At 38.5% G+C, this 21735-nt stretch overlaps 1 protein-coding gene across 1 annotated transcript in view; it reads right to left on the bottom strand.

The window, feature by feature from the left end:
- Window positions 1-424: 424 nt before the first annotated feature.
- The window catches only part of BBOX1 (gamma-butyrobetaine hydroxylase 1), a 66447-nt gene continuing 45136 nt past the window's right edge, over window positions 425-21735 (bottom strand). Inside the window, exons 4-7 of the mRNA XM_019975726.2 lie at window positions 19086-19191; window positions 12819-13015; window positions 3001-3167; window positions 425-1271 (exon numbers count right to left, since the gene is read on the bottom strand). Coding sequence (XP_019831285.1) covers window positions 1111-1271; window positions 3001-3167; window positions 12819-13015; window positions 19086-19191 — 631 coding nt within the window. The 3' untranslated portion in view covers window positions 425-1110. The remainder of the gene's footprint in view (window positions 1272-3000; window positions 3168-12818; window positions 13016-19085; window positions 19192-21735) is intronic.

The following is a 21735-nucleotide window of genomic DNA, read 5'->3' as shown; positions in this document are numbered from 1 at the left end:
AGCAGACATCATGTTCATTTGTGAGTGTTGCATGCATCTTGGTTCTACTTTTACTAGTTCTTAGTTGAAGGCAAGAAGTGAAGGGAACAGATCAACAGACAGGGGTATGCTATCCTGGCAGTCCTTAGGAGTATTTTGGGGCAAGAGCAGCTTTGTAAGGGCAGGCGACTATATTTTCTTTTAATTTGACATATTCTTGGGTTTGATGTCATAATTTAGGTATTACAAGAAAAGCTTAGCTCACCAGGTTGGTGAGGGCTGGAAATTTGGGTCACAGAATTCAGTAATAAAAGTAAACAAAGAGATCTTTAAAAATATGATCCCAATATGCTATGCTTGGGAAAATAGCATTCCCAAGCATGCTAAAGACAGTTATATGCAGTCATGAAAAACAAGACCCTATAGGCAACAGAGCAGAAACATGTTTCATTTGAGACAAGTTTTATTTGAAATGCAAACTTTATTGAAACAAAGCTTTATTCAAAAGAAGCCTTATTTGAAGAGAGAATTTGGTTTAGTGCAAGGTGATTTGAAGGCATTCTGGAGACTTCACAGATGGGCAAAAGAGAGTTCAGGATGGGGAACACAGGTATACCTGCGGCGGATTCATTTCGATATTTGGCAAAACTAATACAATATTGTAAAGTTTAAAAATAAAATAAAATTTAAAAAAAAAGACAAGTTACTGTTAAAATCTTAAGAACATGATGTAAAGGATTACTACTGTTTAATTCTAGCCTGAATTTCTAGAATTTCTTTCTTTCTCTTAACTTGGTGGATTGCTTACAATGCATACTGTAATATGGCCTTGTGCTTATTCAATAATAAAACTGTTTCCCTCTTTTCTAAAAAAAAAAAGAAATTAGATCATACATGCATCTGAACAGAAGAGACGCTTTATTTGAAAAAGAGGGAACATGGCTACATCTAAAAAGTTGGCATTGTATATGATTAGAAAGAAAAGAGAACTCTTGTGAGAAAGATGACATGTTCAGTGTTAAAGAGATTAATATATAACTGATATGGCTCATGGTCTGTGAAGACAAATAACCTTGTCATATCTTATAAAATACACTCATTGGACTCTTACTGAGGTTAGCAACAGGAGAGTCAGTTTCTATTCTGGAGACTCTGCCTTAAGATACGTAGCCTTGACATGACCACATCCCAGTCAGCATAAGCCCCTTCTAGATGGCGGGTTATCTCAGTTCCGGCTTCGTAGCTTCGTCGGCCATGAAGTAAGCGCCAGTTATCAAAGGTAATCACATCACCTAGACAAAGGATTTTTTACAGTATGAATATAATCTTACGTGTAAATGATTTGCTGAACTAGAAAATGTGAAATGCAAAAATAGCACTGCCATGTGGTTCACATCAAGAAACAATGTTTACTTCTTTACATAAAATTACATATTCGCTTTTTCATGCAAATCAGACCACTAGATGCTGATTGCTTTAAGCCTTTTGACATCTGAATTACATAGGCTGTCAGGCCCCTGTAGACACTTTTCTAATTCTTAAACTATTATCTCCATAAACTAAAACTTCTGAATTGTTCTTCCTGATTGTTACTTACCTCCTGCTCAGAAGTATTTTCTTTAAATTGAAATATAGTTGATTTACAATGTTATGTTAATTTCTGCTATACAGCAAAGTGATTCAGTTACACATATACATACATCTGTTTTTATATTTTTTTCCATTATGGTTTATCACAGGATATAGAAAAATTCCCTGTGCTATAGGGTAGGACCTTTTTGTTTATATATTCTATATATAACAGTTTGCATCTGCTAACCCCCAGATCCCACCCCATCTCCCCCCGACCTTGGCAACCACAGTTGTTTTCTGTGTCTAAGAGTCTCTCTCTGTTTCATACACAGGTTCATTTGCGCCATATTTTGGATTCTGCATACAAGTGATATCATATGACCTTTGTCTTTCTCCTTCTGACTTAAGAAATGCTTATTTCTAGTTTAACAGCCTCAGATAATTATAGATAGTGACATTCTTGGTTTGTCTTTTATGTTCTTAGTATTTATGTATGTTATTTCTAAGCCTCATTAAAATCTTGAAGGAAGAGTATTATCTCATCTTTTCATACATAGAAAACTGAAGCTCTGAGAAGTTGAAGTATTTGTCAGAAGGTTTCTGCCATTAAATGGGGAAGCTTGAATTCGAACTCCTGTTTTTTGGGTATTTTTTTCCCATTTCATTTCCATTTTACATGTTACTGTTCTTAAAAATCAATGTGGTGTTGACTGCATAGCAGTGAATTTATGAAGATTCTAGTAGATCCAAAGATCCAAAGATCAATTAAAAAAAAAAAGGCACAAGAGAAAAGTATCTTCTACTTGGCCCAGTCAACAGGAGGGAGAAATTAGGCCTTTTATTTTAGATATCAAAAGCCTTGAATTTCATGTCACTTTATTAAGTAGAGATGGTCCACAGAACCCACAATGCTTTCTGCTTCTTTATCCAAGTGGCTGGAATATTTCAGTACGACTTTGTTTCAGGTAGCAATATGCCTGCCAGATCAGATAAGTGCAGTGAGTAAATATGACTCATGAACTTTAGAGTGAGAGTCATGGGGATGATTTTATCTGTTTACCAAGTTAGAACAACTAAGTATAAGCTTCAGTTTGTATTGATTGGCTATCAGAATAGAAAATGTGTTGTCAGTCTTCATATCAGATATGAGATTTTATTTGGCCTGTAGCTTGTCTTTCAATATTTATTCTTTAGGTTAGAGGTTATTAAATTTTGATGTGTTTAAGGATTACCTAGGAGCTTATTTAAGAATAAGTATTTTAAAGTCAATTTAGAGCCAGGGTAGGAGCCAGAAGTCTGCTATTTAAGCAAGCTGGCTATACACCAAGACTCTGTTGTAAATTGTTCCACGTGCCTCGTCTGAGAAAAACTGCTCTAGATATTGTGCTCAGTGCTTAAGATTGAAGAAAACCCATTCTTTCAGTTGTTTGAGGAGGCGTGTTCACTGACCTGGATTCATCTTGAAAGTAAACTTGAAATCTTTACAGTTCATGAGGTCAACAAACTCCTTCAGAGCAGCATAGAAAGGCTGAACTCTCTCGACAGGTACATCAAATATCGTGTCTCTAGTTGCATTATTGAAGTTGATACGAACCACTTGATCTTTATCGTCTAATCTGTTTTTCAAAGAGAAGAAGTTAAAATATAGAAGTCATGAAGTATCTATTTACATTTGTAAGGGTCATTTCATCTTGGATGATGTTTCTGAAATACAGTATTAAAGAATCCAAACACATGTACAGAAAATATTAAGGTTATCTGTGATACAAAGTATTTATTGGTTTTTCATTTATTCATTTGGCAAGCGTTTTTGGAAATCTTACCACCAAAGTGCCAGAATGATTCACATTACTTCAAAATAAATGTTTCTGAGAAATTTAAGTTAAAATGTTTATTTGTTAGGAAAATTAATTCATTCTTCATTCTTTGAAAAAGAGTTGCTTTTACATATTAAAATATGCCTATGTTATAATTCATAGATCAATCAACTTACATGTTTTATCTATTGGGGTTTTAAGTATGATTTTATTGGAGCATTATTGGGAAGAAAGACTTGTTTTTTTAAAAGCTTGAAATAATCTGTTTTAATTCAATCCCTAATTTATAGATGGGGAAACCAAGGCACAGAGAAAGTAGAGTCTAGCTGGAAGTACATTCTTTGGATCTTTCCATTTATATTAGCTATCTTAGTGTACAGGCTTCGAGAAGACTGATACTGTATTTCACTTAATGTTGCATTCCCAGCACTTACATAGAGCCTGGGCATAATAGGCAGTTAATAAATATTTGTTGCATATATAACTTTGTATATTTTTTAGTACCTTTGGACAGTACCAAGGTCTTTTGAGTACCTTGAGAGATTCTAATATTGTGATCTCTATAGTATTTTTTAGAATGTAAATCAGGATCATGACAATATAACATAATACTGTTTTTAATGTAAGAAATAACAGTTCTGAATTTAAGTTTGTTGGTTATAATTAGCAAGGTATGAGCATTGTTTAGACACAGAGACAGAGGAAGAAAAAACTTTTTTAGCTTATTAGGAAGATGGACTTTTAGCCAGTTCTAAAATAGCAACCAACTTTATCTTTTCTTTAGGTAGAAAGAGGACAGATAGAGAAAAACTTAAGGTGGGCAAGGATAGTGATGAAGTGCCAAGAATTACTCCTGGGTCAGCTTAGGAGGTGGTAATGTGAGCCAATAGCTGACTGATGGGTCAAATGGAACAGACTCTGGTACATGTTCCAGGGCTTGGTGACACTGATTTGGGGTCTAGATTAAACTTGGCTGGTTCCTCACACAGAGAGAACCAGTGGTATACAAAGTATGGGTACCTGGTCTCCACACTTTGTATTTCAGATTAACAGTCAATCCTGTGAGCCAATGGCAAGTATAATGATAAAAGCTCTGTCTAGTCAAAGCTATGTAGTCTTTTTCCAGTAGTCATGTATGGATGTGAGAGTTGGACCATAAAGAAAGCTGAGTGCCAAAGAATTGATGCTTTTGAACTGTGGTGTTGGAGAAGACTCTTGAGAGTCCCTTGGACAGCAAGGAGATCAAACCAGTCAACCCTAAAGGAAGTCAGTCCTGAATATTCATTGGGAGGACTGATGTTGAAGCTGAAGCTCCAGTACTTTGGTCACCTGATGCGAAGAACTGTCTCATTTGAAAAGACTCTGATGCTGGGAAAGATTGAAGGCAGGAGGAGAAGGGGACGACAGAGGATGAGATGGTTCGATGGTACCACTGACTCAATGGACACGAGTCTGAGCAAGCTGCAGGAGTTGGTGATGAACAGGGAAGCCTGGTGTGCTGCAGTCCATCGGGTTGCAAAGAATTGGACACGACTGAGCAACTGAACTGAACTGAATGATAAACTCTTAGAAATAGTCATTAACAGCAACTCTTTGCTATTTGAGTAGTGACTGAAAACTACCTGTTGAACTCATATAAGGAAAGAAAGTGTAAGAAAGAAACAGGTGTTCAAAAAAGGCTCTTAGAACTTGAATTTATATATATTGATAAAAATACAAATATGACTGAATAGGCAGTGAAGTGCTCGCCCCTGCTGCCCCATCTTTTCCACATAGATAAAGGATGCGCTATAGCCTGCAGTTTGTAGTTTCATGAACAAAGAATGAAGAAAGGGGTCAGTCAGCAGAAGAGACTGTGGATCTTCAGGTTTGAGTGATACAAACCATAGAGCTTGAGACCTTTTGATTGATGTATTCATATTGCTGGTTTCAGACTCCTTTCACAGTTTCTGAGGACGTTTTGCCTTTTCACTTTATCTTTAAAATTCTAGCCTAACTCCTCCTGACACACATCCCTTCCTCTCACCTTGCATTATTTTCTGTGCATATAACAATAACGGACTTCCCTGGTGGCTCAGATGGCAAAGAATCTGCCTGCAATACAGGAGACCTGGGTTCGATCCCTGGGTTGGGAAGATCCCCTGGAAGAGGGCATGGCAACCCACTCCAGTATCCTTGCCTGGAGAATCCCCATGGACAGAGGAGCCTGGCAGGCTACAGTCCCTGAGGTCACAAAGAATCGGACATGACTGAGAAACTAAGCACACGTAACAATGACAGCCTTTGCGTCATCCTTCGTGTCACTGACAAGGATGTTACATCTTTGAAACTTCCCTTGGGACTCTTCCATCACAGCCACTCTGCTGATTTGTTTCTTTTTCTGCTAACACAGTGTACCATGGGATACTCAATGAAATCAGAATTGTGTATTTCATGGTACATTGTATTAAGCTTTCATTTCTGAGTTCATCTTTTGCTCACATGCTCAGTTGTGTCCGACTCTTTGCGACCCCATGGATTATAGCCTGCCAGGCTCCTCTGTCCTTGGGATTCTTCCACCAAAAGTACTGGAGTGGGTCACCATGTCCTCCTTCAGGGGATCTTGGCAACACAGGGATCGAACTCACATCTCCTGTGTTGCCTGCATTGGCAGGTGGATTCTTTACTAGTAGTGCCACCTGAGTAAGCCCCTAAGAGTTCATACATGTGGGTGAAAATAATCAATTCCTCTCTCTCTCTCTGTGTAGTACAGTCTCTGTTTCTTTTAACCTGGTGTTTACTTTCTATATGAGAAAATAAGTCACAAATTTGTTCTTTACATTCTAAGAAATGACCTGAGGAGAAATAGAAAGTAAATTTAGTTGTGAGATGCAGAGAAGATGTTATTCTGAGGATGGAAGAATGTTAGAGGAGATGTGTGCTTGGCTTCATGAGGATCAACTTAAAATGCAAAATTGGACCTTAGTAAGCAGGATATGCTGTAAGTAAAAAGAGGATGAAAAGAAAGTCTTGATGCAGGATTATATGCTGTTCAGTTCACTTCAGTCACTCATTCATGTCCAATTCTTTGTTACCCCGTGGACTGCAGCACACCAGGCTTCCCTGTCCATCACCAACTCTCAGAGCCTACCCAACTCATGGCCATTGCATCGGTGATGCCGTCCAACCATCTCATCCTCTGTCTTCCCCTTATCCTCCCGCCTTCAATCTTTCCCAGCATCAGGGCTTTTCTAATGAGTTGGTTCTTTGCATCAAGTGGCAAAATATTGGAGTTTCAGCTTCAGCATCAGTCCTTCCAATGAATATTCAGGATTGATTTCCTTTAGGAAGGACTGGTTGGATCTGCTTGCAGTCCAAGGGAATCTCAAGAGCCTTCTGCAACACCACAGTTCAAAAGCATTGATTCTTTGGTGCTCAGCTTTCTTTATAGTCCAATTCTCACATCCATACATGACTACTGGAAAAACCAGAGCTTTGACTAGATGGACCTTGCTGGTAAAGTAATGTCTCTGCTTTTTAACATGCTGTCTAGGTTGGTCATAGCTTTTCTTCCAAGGAGCAAGAGTCTTTTAATTTCATGGTTGCAGTCACCATCTACAGTGATTTTGGAGCCCCCAAAATAGTCTCTCACTGTTTCCATTGTTTCCCCACCTATTTGCCATGAAGTGATAAGACTGGATGCCATGATCTTCATTTTCTGAATGTTGGGTTTTAAGCCAATATTTTCACTCTCCTTTTTCACTTTCATCAAGAGGCCCTTTAGTTCTTCTTTGTTTTTTGCCATAAGGGTGTTGACATCTGCGTATCTGAGGTTATTGATATTTCTCCTGGCAATCTTGATTCCAGTTTGTGCTTCCTTCAGCCCAGCATTTCTCATGATGTACTCTGCATATAAGTTAAATAAGCAGGGTGACAATATATAGCCTTGACATACTCCTTTCTTGATTGGAACCAGTCTGCTGTTCCATGTCCAGTTCTAACTGTTGCTTCCTGACCTGCATACAGGTTTCTCAAGAGGCAGGTCAGGTGGTCTGGTATTCCCATCTCTTTCAGAATTTTCCACGGTTTATTGTGATCCACACAGTCAAAGGCTTTGGCATAGTCAATAAAGCAAAAGTAGATGTGTTTCTGGAACTCTTGCTTTTTTGATGGTCCAGTGGATGTTGGCAATTTGATCTTTGGTTCTTCTGCCTTTTCTAAATCCAGCTTGAACATCTGGAAGTTTACGGTTGACATACTGTTGAAGCCTGGCTTGGAGAATTTTGAGCATTACTTTGCAAGTGTGTGAGATGAGTGCAATTGTGTGGTAGTTTGAACATTCTTTGGCATTACCTTTCTTTGGGACTGGGATGAAAACTGACCTTTTCCATTCCTGTGGCCACTGCTGAGTTTTCCAAATTTGCTGGCATATTGAGTGCAGCACTTTCACAGCATCATCTTTTAGGATTTGATATAGCTGAAATTCCATCATCTCCACTAGCTTTGTTCATAGTGATGCTTCCTAAGGCCCACTTGCATTTTGTTCCAGGATGTCTGGCTCTAGGTGAATGATCACACCTTTGTGATTATCTGGATGATGAAGATCTTTTTTGTATAGTTCTCTGTATTCTTGAGGAGAAGGCAATGGCACCCCACTCCAGTACTCTTCCCTGGAAACTCCCATGAATGGAGGAGCCTGGTAGGCTGTGGTCCATGGGGTCGCTAAGAGTAGGACATGACTTCCCTTTCACTTTTCACCCTCACGCACTGGAGAAGGAAATGGCAACCCACTCCAGTGTTCTTGCTTGAAGAATCCCAGGGACGGAGGAGCCTGGTAGGCTGTAGCCCATGGGGTCACACAGAGTCTGACACGACTGAAGTGACTTAGTAGTGTATTCTTGCCACCTCTTCTTAATATCTTCTGCTTCTGTTAGGTCCATACCATTTCTGCCCTTTGTTGTGCCCTTCTTTGTATGAAATGTTCCCTTGGTATCTCTAATTTTCTTGAAGAGATCTCTAGTCTTTCCCATTCTATTGTTTTCCTCTATTTCTTTGCATTGATCACTGAGGAAGGCTTTCTTATCTCTCCTTGCTATTCTTTGGAACTCTGCATTCAAATGGGTATATCTTTCCTTTTCTCCTTTGCCTTTAGCTTCTCTTATCTCAGCTATTTGTAAGGCCTCCTCAGACAACTATTTTGCCTTTTTGCATTTCTTTTTCTTGGGAATCGTCTTGATCCTTGCCCCCTTTACAATGTCTCGAATCTCCATCCATTCCATAGTTCTTCAGGCACTCTGTCTATCAGATCTAATCCCTTGAATCTATTTGTCACTTCCACTGTATAATCATAAGGGATTTGATTTAGGTCATACCTGAATGGTCTAGTGGTTTTCCCTACTTTCTTCAGTTTAAGTGTGAATTTAACAATAAGGAGTTCATGATCTGAGCCACAGTCAGCTCCCGGTCTTGTTTTTGCTGACTCTATAGAGCTTCTCCATCTTTAAAAGAATATAATCAATCTGATTTTGGTATTGACCATCTGGTGATGTCCATGTGTAGAGTCTTCTCTTGTATTGTTGGAAGAAGGTGTTTGCTATGACTAGTGCATTCTCTTGGCAAAACTCTGTTAGCCTTTGACCTACTTCGTTTGTACTCCAAGGCCAAATTTGCCTGTTAGTTCAGGTAGCTCTTGACTTTCTACTTTTGCATTCCAGTCCCCTTTAATGAAGAGGACATCTTTTTATATGCTAAGAAAGGGTGAAAACCCCAAAGATGGGGAATAACCATCTAAATACTAGCTATGCATGCAGGACAAGCATTTAAACATAAATCAGCAACATCTTGAGTGCAAACTAGCAAATGTAAAACCTTATCAGTGATGTCCATAAAAGAGCCCAGTGAAGACTGGGGAATCATCTCCTATAATTCAAGTGTGATGCTGTAGATTCTCTTCATTAGTTAAAATATTATTTCTCATTGAGAGAGATACTATGGTCTTGCCTACCACATCACATTTTATGCAAGAAAATTTTATATCTTAAGAGCATCTTGCAAATTCATTATGATCCTGTCTTGCTTTGGTCATTAGAAACTCAGAGCTGAAATTAAAATCTATCACCAGTAAATAGATTGGATTATGAAAATGATAGCTAGCTAAAATTTATTCTGCTCTTTCTGAGTCAGGCATTGTGACAGGGCTGTCTGTATATTTTCTCTATAATTCCCACTGCAATTGTTATGTGGTAGGTATTAACACTGGCTTCCTAGGTAGCTTAGGTGGAAAAGAATCCACCTGCAGTGCTTGAGACCCTGGTTCGATTCCTGGGTCAGGAATTTTCCCTGGAGAAGGATAGACTACCCACTCCAGTATTATTTGGCTTCCCTGGTGGCTCAGGTGGTAAAGAATCCACCTGCAATGTCGGAGACCTGGGTTCAATCCCTGTGTTGGGAAGATCCTCTGGAGGAGGGCATGGCAACCCACTCCAGTACTCTTGCCTGGAGAATCCCCATGGACAGAGGAGCCTGGCAGGCTACAGTTCATTGGGTCTCAAAGAGTCAGACAGCACTGAGTGACTAAGCACAGCACAGCACAAGAATTCATACCACTCCTTCTTTTTCTTTTTACTGACAATTATTCCTTTTTGTGGCTTAGCAAGCATAAGTCATTTGACCAGCAGCACACAGATAACAAGAGAAGGACTTGTGTTCATGTGGCTGGATTTGTAACCACTAGGTTGCACTGCCATAGCTTAATTGACCAATATTATTATTTTTTTAATCACCATTATTGTTTTTGTCCTGGTTTCTTTCTTTATTTTTTATTGTACTGCATGACACTTAACTTTCTCAGCAGCCTCCAAGATCTTTTTGTATTAAATAGGAAATAAGCATCTCAAAAGAGTGAAAAGATTTAACCACTAGGAAAATTAACCCGAACAATCAGGGTACTGAAACCCTTGATTAACTGAAAACTCTGTTTCATCTCCTGTTGTTAAAAACACATTTTAAGTGAATTAATGTTAAAACTTGATACTTTCTAGGGATATCTCTGAGACCTTGATAATGACCATATTCTGGAATTTCATTACAAAAAAAATAACAAAGCCAAATTATGATTCAGATGATGGCTATTTGATTAACCTCACTCAATAGCCAATGTTTTTTTTTTTTTTTTTTGGCCTCTATTTACTAGCCTTGCAGAATCTGTAATCATATTGTGTCACAACAAAATGATAATTTGTAATGGTCTTTTAAATATTTAAAACGATCATGTTAAACCTAGGAATCTTGAGAGTTATTCCTTCCTTTTCCATTTTCGATGACTGACCTCTTGGATAATGTTACTTTGGACCAGGATTTATTTTTTTAAGTCTGTCTTCCTCTCAGACCTTTCATCCAATATTTCAGGGAAATATGCTGATTAAATACGCAAAAATATATCCCAAAGAGGACTCTTCTCCACACTGCTGCTGTCCCCACCAGGACCACTTATGTTCGAGGTATCCTCGGCTCTGACCTGAAGTCCCATATGAGCTCCTTAGCTGGACTTCTTATTCCTGCCCTTGTTCTCCTGCACTATATTGAGCACAGCAGCCAGGGTAATCCACTAAAAATGTAAATAACTTTATATGAATATAGATGTCTCTCTTTTGGTCAAAATCTTTCACTAAGAGTGAAAGCCAGTATTCTTATGATGGTTAACGCAGCTTTATATGAACTGACAACCATCTGGCCTCCTTTCTTAACACTCTACCCCACAGAGTGGCTTCTTGTGGTTCCTTGACCACACCAAGCATCTTCTTAGGGTCATCCTAGGATCTTTGCTCTAGCTGTTTCTGGAAACTGCTTATCTTCTGGGCAAACTCCCTTACTCTTAAGTTTTGCTCAAATATCACCTACTCAGTAAAGCTTGTCCTTGAAACACTATTTCAGTTCAGTTCAGTTCAGTCACTCAGTCATGTCCAACTCTTTGTGACCTCATGGATCACAGCACACCAGGCTTCCCTGTCCATCACCAACTCCCTGAGTTTACCCAAACTCATGTCCACTGAGTCGGTGATGCCATCCAACTGTCTCATCCTCTGTCGTCCCTTTCTCCTCCTGCCCTCAATCTTTGCCAGCATCAGGGTCTTTTCAAATGAGTCAGCTCTTCACAGCAGGTGGCCAAAGTATTGGAGTTCAACTGAAACACTATTTAATGATACAAATTTCATCCTCCCTAAGTCTTTGGCTCTACAGACTCCCCTAACCTGCCTGACTTGTCCTTGTTTCTTAAGCACTTAAAATATCTTAACATTCATTTCAATTTCCTCATTTATTTTAAAAATTTCTAATTCTCCCCTCCCCCATTAGTAAGGAAGCTTCATGAGAACAGGAAACTGTTTTGTTTACCAATGTATCCCATGCATCAACAAGAGTGAATGGCCTCAATAAATATTTGTTGAATGAATAAATGACAATCACGTGTGTATTTAAGAAAGCTGAGTTAGTATATTGGGGATTTGATTATTTATTAAATGAGTTTATTTCATATTATTTGGTTATTTCTCCTAAAAGAAGAATACAAAATCAACTGTAAAATTGAAACACCTCAAAATTCATTAAGGTCAGATTAAATCAAATATGTCCTAGAAAAACAATGTAGGATAATTCTCAAATAAAAGGATATATGTGTGGCCTTTGTAGATACCGTCTTATGAAATAATGCTAAACAAAAAAAGAACACAACAAGTTCTGTGTAGGGAACATGTGATTTTTTGGCATCAATCTGGGGAGATGTTATTGTTTCTTTCTCTGCCCTGTGGTTCAGTTGAGGCTGACCTTTCTTTGGAGATGAACGTGTGATCCAGGACAGCCAATCAGAATTCTCTGACTTCCTAGCCATGGTGACTCTTCCAGGATAGATTTAAACATTCTGGGCAGCGAGTCTATACCTTTGCTGTAGCTATTGGAAAATAAGTATTTTCTGTGTGCTGTCATTACCAGCTCTAAGGACAATGAAAACTTGGAGTTTCTACTGATTGTTTTTAAAAATGAAGCCGACACTTCATTTTTGGATGTGTTGGCTAAGAGGTGAAGGAAAAAATAAAAGGTCAATATCAGACGATACTTTTCAACTGCTAGACTATCCAGTTTGAGTTATAGTTTTTCACTTCTGAAAGGGTCCTGATTAATACAATCACACTGATTATAATTATGCAGAATTTATAGTTTAAAAATGAAGAATACATGAAGTCTTAGTTACTTATATTGACTAAGAACAGAGATTTCATAGAGTTTCATATATATTTTTTTTTTTTTTTTAGCGGTGACAGGGTTCTTTCTTTTCGCCTTCATTTGAGAACTGGGCTAAACAGTTAATATAAAGTAAAGCTGAGAAGTGTATTGGATTTTTCTGTTTAAGCTTTAGGTTAATGAAGCTTTTGCTGTCAACTGTTTTACTGAGATGAGAAACTTAGAAACAGTACTTACTCTATAATTTTGTGTTTGGATTGTACAGAGAAATCACAGTAATCCACTCCAATGTCTGTAAAGTCCACGAAGGTGGAGGACAGAATCTGGAATGCTCGAGGATTTTTTTCCTTGAGCTTTTGGCATACGTTGAATCCATCTACAATTTCTGACTCACCCCCAGTGACGGTTTGCTTTATGCAGTGCAAAAGCTGAACCTAGAAATAAAAACAGAGAACCGTGTTTTAAAATGGTGTGCACCTACATTTTTGACAGCTTTAAAGAATGATTCATAAAGGTAATATACTTTTATATCTATCACTTGTGTCAACAGAGAAAGAGGTTAGGGAAAAAAGTTGCTTGAAATCAAGTTTACTGTTCAAATAGTGTTACAGTTTAAGACAAGGATGCAATCAAATAATGTTTGCAAACAAAAGGCACAGATCATAAGAGCAGTAGGGAGTGAGCACTTACTGTTGGCTTTACAGAAGAAGTGGAATTTAATTTGGGTGAAGTTGAAGGGATAAGATTTTGGATACGTAGACTAGAACAGTGAGAGCAAATCACTTGGCAGTGTTGATGGGTGTGCAAAAACACACACTTCACTGGGTCTCAAAATATCTGGCTTCAGTAGAGGGTTACAACTGGAAATAGTAATCCACTTGGAAAGGTAATTTGGGATCTAATCAGGGGAAGTCTTGAATGTCAGATGAAAGATTGGACTTTCTTGTGCACAGAGAGGAATTGTTAAAGGATTTTGAATATGGAAATAGTGTAGTCAAGACTGAGTTGAAAATTATTAGTCCAGTGGTGTTAACAAGGGATACAATTTTTTAAGGGAGAAACTTATAAGAGAGTAACTACTTGAGAATCGAATGCAGTGAAAGTGAAAGTCACATAGTCGTGTCCAACTCTTTGCGACTCCATGGACTATACAGTCCGTGGAATTCTCTCCCAGGCCAGAATACTGGAGTGGGCAGCCTTTCCCTTCTTCAGGGGATCTTCCCAACCGGGTTCAAACCCAGGTCTCCTGCATTGCAGGCGGATTCTTTACCAGCTGAGCCACAAGGGAAGGCCAAGTCACAAGGGAGGTAGTTCAAGTATAATGATAAAGGAATGAGGTAGGATGAGGCTATGAGGATGAATAAGTCCCAGAAATATTGGGAATGAGAAACCAAAAGGATGATAAGTGTTAGTTACTTTAACTAAAATTTAGAGAAAAATGCTTAATATGATTTCTTTTTGGAAAGCTAAATGTGGTGATATTTTAAACAATATTCTTTTGAATGGAGTTATTTTCCTTGGTTATGTGATTCCTTTTAGTAAGTCAGCATGGGTGGGTGATTTTGAATACCTAAATTTAGACTGTGATTTTCTGCATAAAGAAACTAACACTCTTCAGCTGTGAAAACTTCCTTCTTCATGAAATAAAAATAAAAACCAATGTCTGACAATTTTTATACAAAGGAAGAGGCAAATATGATCAAATACACAGACTGGGGGATACCAGTGTAAGTGGGAAAAATATCCATTTAGCTTGGCTAACTCTGAAGATTGCTAGGGCAAGTGCTGCCCATTAGAACTTTCTGTGATGATGGAAATGTTCTTCCATGAGCCCAATGTAGTCATCCCTAGTTCTGTATGTGTATTGTGCACATGAAATGTGGTTAGTTTGAGAAACTTAAATTTAAACTTTATTTAATCTTAATTAGTTTAAATTACTACTTAATCCTGGATGACTAGTGTCTACTGTATTGGATAGTGCAGATCTAAAATAAAAATCCTTTTTAAAAATTTTAACTTTTTAAATTTATTTTTATTTTATATTGGAGTATAGTTGATTTTACAATGTTGTGTTAATTTCAGGTGTACAGCTAACTGACTCAATTACGCATATACATATATACATTCTTTTTCAGATTCTTTCCCCATGTAGATTATTATAGAACATGATGAATGTTTACAGGTTTTTTTTCCCCCCAAAAGAATATTCTATCTTTTTTACTCTCCCTCTGCCAGCAAGCCACTCCCTCTGCCTGGAATGCCTGCCCCTAGTCTGTGCCTGACTGATCTCAGAACTTCAGAAACAAGTTCACTTCTTCTCTGAACAGCCCCCACTCTGCATGACCCAGCCAGCATTTGGTATCTGTGTTTGTTCAGGAAGCTCTTGCCCTGGTGCTGATTCTGCTGTTTTGGAACAGAATCTCCTCTGGTCCATCTCTTTGTAAACTGTGAGCTCCTGGAGGGCAGAAACAACATTCCCCACTCTCCTTTGACTCCTGCAGAGTGCCTCATCCGTAACAGATATACAATGAATGTGTGTTCAGACAAACCAAATGTGTCAGTCTGAAGAGGCCACATGTGACTTCTCCCAACATGTGGCTGTGAGAAATCCAAAACCATACAAAAGTTCTATTTAAAACATAATATACATGTGGTCTTAAATTATGGTGTTGGGCTAGGGGAGAAGGAGGAGACAGAGGATGAGATAGTTGGATGGCAACATTGACTCAATGGACACGAGTTTGAGCAAACTCTGGGAGATAGTGAAGGCCAGGGAAGCCTGGTGTGTTGCAGTCCCTGGGGTCTCAAAGAGTTGAATACGATGGAGTGACTGAACAACAAATGCATATTTACTCATTCCCTACAACAGTCTTTAGAATTTGATCATTTCATCTCCATTCTGTAGAGGAAGAAACTAGGACTCAGGTGTAAAACTGGCCAGCTGGTAAGAACTCTGCTAATATATGGCAAAACTAGTGTTCAAACCTTGGCCTTTGTGCTTTAAATCCTCAGACAGCACGTTCCTTTCCTGTGAAGGGAGAAGTCCCTTTACAGCACTGTTACTAATTTAGTATTGTGTGGTGTGTGAGTTGTGTTTTGTAAACTTAAACTTCCATTTTTAGATTGATGACACCTCATTTTCTGTGGAGAAGTTAATGGCACCCCACTCCAGTACTCCTGCCTGGAAAATCCCATGGACGGAGGACCTGGTAGGCTGCAGTCCATGGGGTCGCTGAGGGTTGGACACGACTGAGAGACTTCACTTTCACTTTTCACTTTCATGCATTGGAGAAGGAAATGGCAACCCACTCCAGTGTTCTTGCCTGGAGAATCCCAGGGACGGGGGAGCCTGGTGGGCTGCCGTCTATGGGGTCGCACAGAGTCGGACACGACTAACGTGACTTAGCAGCAGCAGCAGCATTTTCTGCTATTATGAGAGAACTGACCTAAATGAATAATCGCTTATCCTTAAATTGATGTCTTCTTTTTGAGCTTGAAAATATGTGCATAAACTGGCCAAGTCATTGTAGAAAATCGACTCATTGCCAAGGCAATGAGGGGTGAAGCAGCATGATTAAAAATAAGATGAAATGGAAATATCAACCTCAAGCCTCTCAAACTCCAAGAAGGCAAAGCAATAACATAACTTGGTCTGTGGTAGAATCTGTGTTCTTCAAATCCTTTTTAGACTCTGCCATAATGAAGTCACAGAATATTTTAAATATAAATCTTTAAAACAAAGGTCAACTGATGTCTTTTACATATGGCAAGGGCAACTAATAATCTTCTTTTGTATATGTACATTTTAATGCAATCCTATGAAAGAAAAAAGACGATGGACCCAGACAACACTTTCATTGCACATTCAAAAGGTAAATATATGCCTGGTGTGTATAAAACCCACAAAATTTGATGTCATGTAAGTCATTCAGAACCAAAATATTTTCTTTTTAAATGTAACTTTATGGCAGCATGTGACTTCTGGCCCAGAGACAGTGAATGAAACAACATCTGTGTTTCATTAAAGATATGTCTCCTTATCCTGCCCCATGTGATTGAAATTGATCAAACTGAACTCTCAACAGGTAACTCATTATCCAGATCATTTCATCTGTACTGAAAAGAATATTGGTTTATTCTATTTGCTATAAAAGAACTCAAACTTTGGTTCAAAAACCTTTGAATAATTCCAAAGTAGAAACTTAATAGCACAAGCAGGTACCTGAATTTCAATCATTATTTTACTAGAATCTAGACATTTCAGGAATCATTTTTTATTTAATAATCTATCAGTTTATTTAGATTTGGACCTTTCACTTGCTGATAGAGATTGGTACAACTTTGTGGCATTTTAAACTTCTTTTTAGCATATTTATTAAGTCTTTATTACATCTAAGGTACTGGGCTAAGTTTTGAAATAATATGGAAGTAAAAGATTCAATTCCTGTATTTCATGTGTTTGTAATGTATGACAATGTCTATAGTCAGCATGTTATAGAAATGGTAATTAGAAAGTCCAACTCATGATCCCTATGATGTGGTAAAAAATTTTGATGGAGGCCTTGTTTCAAGTTCAAGTTCCCTATTACCCTGTGAAAGTATTTAACCATGCTGGGCACCTTCATTTAACATAAAAAGACATGATTGCTTCTATTTACCTTGAAGGAATGCTAAGAGGCATCAAATAAAGCAATATAAGTAAAAATGCTTTGAAAGAATATAAAATACAGAAAGTGTAATATAATATACTATGAAAATGTCAAACTTTACACTTCAGGAATGTTTATGAAGTCATTTGATCACTTTTCTGTAGGCTTTCAATTTTAACCCTGAAACAAAACATAAATTCATAAAAAATCAGGTAATTTAAAATTTCAAATAGAATCTAGTTTTCTAGTCTAATTTTAAGAACTTTATTCCCTTTGACTTCTCCAACTTGTCTTTGGCAAATGAACTGAGATGATTAGTTTGACTTTTAACCCCCAGGGTTTTAGAAAATTTCTGGGCCACATTTAAAACAAATCACATTGTGTGTCTTCCCCTCAACCCCTTCCTGAAAAGGTGACTATTGAGGGTCATTTCACTGTCGCATTTAGTTCAAAGAAATCATGTGGTATTTTACAATCAACAAAGTAATTTGAAACAGGTGAAGTAAAATACTAGCCTAGCTTAGTTAATACTGATGACGACAATGGGTAACAAAGGCATGGAGAAGTGTGTCCAGTTAATACGATGAAAAACACAGATGGATTTTGATTTCCCCCATTTCACCTTCGTTAGCTAGAGAATTACCCCAAATTTCCACTTTCATTTATCTTTGAAGATACACATTTCTGTGGGGCTATTTCATTTAGTTTGCATTTAGCTCTAAAAATAGGAACAACATCTCTTTTCAAAGATAGTTTTCTGACCATTTATTTCTTGGTTTAGCAAAATGATGCTTTTGTGAAAATGCAGCTGTTTAGTAAAATGGTACTGTTGTAACAAGGTAGTACACGGGGAGGCTTCCAGAAGATCTGGAGGATTTGTGCTCCATGGTGAACATCTCCCTGCTTGATGAAGAATCGGATAGATGGGAGAGTAGATGGTTTCCCAAAACAACCAAAGTTATTCTGCTTCTTGGATTCACACCCTTTTGTGGTATGTATTTGCAGCTTCTCCCGCAAAGGGTGGCCTCTACTTCCTCAACCCTTAAGTCTGGGCTAAAACCTTTGACCAAAAAAGCATGACAACATGGCAGAGATGACATTGTGCTGATTGCTAGCCTGGGTCTCAAGAGGCCTTGTATGTTTCAGCATGCTCTCTGGAGACCCTGCTACCTGCTATGTAGCAGGCATAAGCCTGGGCCAGCCAGGGTGCGGGTGGGGGTGTTGGTGTGTGGGGAAGTGATAGATCAGATGGGGCAGGAACAAGTCATCTCAGCCACCACCTAGGTCCACCAGTCCCTTGCAGACTCAGCAGCAGCAGAACTACTTAGCTGACTATAGCCGAAACTGTAAAACCATAGTCAATGGCTGTGCTTTTAAGCTGGTAAGTTATGGAGTGGTTTTGTTTGTTCATTTGTTGTTGTTGTATTTTTTTTTTTACTGCAGTAGTTAACTGATAGGAATGGTGGCCATGTGACTTTGTGGGAAAAACTCTACATTGTGTTCCCTGGTTTTATTTTCTCTTTCAGGTCTCCAGGGAATGTTAAATGTTCAAAAAGACCTCAAGATATAGTGCTGTGGTAAAATGTCTTGGCAAAGCAGTAAGTGCCAGTAGTTATTTCCAGGGAGAAATGAAGAAATGTAAAAAAAAAAAAAAAATACATGGAAATCTTCTATCCCTTGTGAATGTGAGGCTGTTCAAGATTTAGGTACAGAGATTTTGTGAGTTTGGATTGTGTTTGGAGAAAGATCTACATTAAGACAAATTAACTAGTGAAACATACAAGTTTTTAGGCTCAAAATACAGAATACTAGTCCTTGGCCTGCCTTGGGGAAAACATGTTGAGGCTCACCTTACCCCAGGTGGATGATGGAGGGCTGGATAATCAGTGTGAAAGCTTAGCTTCCCAGTTGTGTAAGCCACATTGTTTGCATCGATTTTGTCTTGCACTTGCCAGGTATGTCTGTAAAATACAAGAAACATATGTTTAAACAGTCTGTCACTTAGCCAGAGGAAATGTGTTAGAATGAACTTGAGACACGGGAGAAATGGAAACTTCATCTTATGAAATAATTGCCATAATGACTATGAGCCAGGAAAAGAGTCTGACCTTTCTTTGTCCAAAGTAGCCTTCTCAGAATCAGCTTCTCATTTCACTTCTCCTCTCCAAAAAAAAGAGTACAGAGTTTATAAAGAGGTGTATATGAGATTGTGGGCTTCCCAGGTGGCTCAGTGGTAAAGAATCCTCCTGCCAAATGGAGGAGACACAAGGAGACACGGGTTTGATCCTTGGGTCGGGAAGAGCCCCTGGAGGAGGAAATGACAACCCTCTCCAGTATTCTTGCCTGGAAAATTCCAAGGACAGAGGAGCCTGGCGAGCTACAGTCCATGGGGTCACAAAGAGTTGGACATGACTGACTGAGCAAGCACACACGCATATGGGATTGTAGGTTATGTTTTTAATAGCTTAATGCATTTCAAAAATGAATTATTGAGGCCAAATTTACAGAATATGAAATGGCCATTTTAAAATGAAAACTTCATTGACATTCAGTGGCATTAGAACATTTACAATGCTGGTAACAAATGCCTCTGTTTATATAGTTTCAAAACATTTCCATCACTCCAAACTAAAACCTACTACCCATTATGCAGTTTCTTTCCACTTTGTCCTCTTCTCAGTCTCTGGCAAATGCCCACCTGCTTTCTATCTCTGTGGATTTAACTACTTTTGTATATTTAATATAAATAGAATCATACATGTGACTCATGTGCCTGGCTTTTTTCACCTAACATAATATTTCTGAGATTCATCTATGTTGTAGCAGGTATCAGCACTTCATTCTTTTTTATGCTTGAATAATCATCTGTTGTATGGATATATCACAATGTGTTCATTCATTATTTGATTGACATTTGTGGTGTTTCAACTCTTTGGTTACTGTGAATAGTCCTGGTATGAATATGTGGATTTTCAAGTACATGCATTTATTTGAATAACTATTCTCAATTTGTGGAGGGGTGATATGAAGGAGTAGATTTATGGGGTTATATCATAATTCTATCTATAAGTTTTTGTTCAGTTCAGTTCAGTCGCTAAGTTGTGTTCAACTCTTTGCCACCCCACGAACCACAGCACACCAGGCCTCCCTGTCCATCATCAACTCCCGGAGTTCGCTCAAATTCATGTCCATCGAGTTGGTGATGCTACCCAGCCATCTCATACTCTGTTGAGCCCTTCTCCTCCTGCCCCCAATCCTTTCCAGTGAGTCAACTCTTCGCATCAGGTGGCCAAAGTATTGGAGTTTCAGCTTCAACATCAGTCCTTCTAATGAACACCCAGGACTGATTTCCTTTGGTATGGACTGGTTGGATCTCCTTGCAATCCAAGGGACTCTCAAGGGTTTTCTCCAACACCACAGTTCAAAAGCATCAATACTTCGGTGCCTAGCTTTCTTCACAGTCCAACTCTCACATCCATACATGACCACTGGAAAAACCATAGCCTTGACTAGATGGACCTTTGTTGGCAAAATAATGTCTCTGCTTTTTAATAGGCTATTTAGGTTGGTCATAACTTTCCTTCCAAGGAGTAAGCGTCTTTCAATTTCATGGCTGCAATCACCATCTGCAGTGATTTTGGAGCCCCCCCAAAATAAAGTCTGACACTGTTTCCATTGTTTCCCCACCTATTTGCCATGAAGTGATGGGACCACATGCCGTGATCTTAGTTTTCTGAATATTGAGCTTTAAGCCAATTTTTTCACTCTCCTCTTTCACTTTCATCAAGAGGCTTTTTAGTTCCTCTTCACTTTCTGCCATAAGGGTAGTGTCATCTGCATATCTGAGGTTATTGATATTTTTTCCTGGCAATCTTGATTCTAGCTTGTGCTTCTTCCAGCCCAGTGTTTCCCATGATGTACTCTGCATATAAGTTAAATAAGCAGGGTGACAATATACAGCCTTGACGTACTCCTTTTCGTATTTGGAACCAGTGTGTTATTCCATGTCCAGTTCTAACTGTTGCTTCCTGACCTGCATACAGATTTCTCAAGAGGCGGGTCAGGTGGTCTGGTATTCCCATCTCTTGAAGAATTTTCCACAGTTTATTGTGATCCACACAGTCAAAGGCTTTGGCATAGTCAATAAAACAGAAATAGATGTTTTCCTGGAACTCTCTTGCTTTTTCCATGATCCAGCAGATGTTGGCAATTTGATCTCTGGTTCCTCTGCCTTTTCTAAAACCAGCTTGAACATCTGGAAGTTCATGGTTTATGTATTGCTGAAGCCTGGCTTGCAGAATTTTTTTTTTTTGGCTTGGAGAATTTTAAGCATTACTTTATTGGCATGTAAGATGAGTGCAATTGTGCGGTAGTTTGAGCATTCTTTGGCATTGCCTTTCTTTGGGATTGGAATGAAAACTGACCTTTTCCAGTCCTGTGGCCACTGCTGAATTTTCCAAATTTGCTGGCATATTGAGTGCAACACTTTCACAGCATCATCTTTC

The sequence above is a fragment of the Bos indicus genome, chromosome 15 (assembly GCF_029378745.1).
Source record: "Bos indicus isolate NIAB-ARS_2022 breed Sahiwal x Tharparkar chromosome 15, NIAB-ARS_B.indTharparkar_mat_pri_1.0, whole genome shotgun sequence".
In the NCBI taxonomy this organism is placed as follows: Eukaryota; Metazoa; Chordata; class Mammalia; order Artiodactyla; family Bovidae; genus Bos; species Bos indicus.
This window is presented reverse-complemented; position numbering and strand designations above follow the sequence as displayed.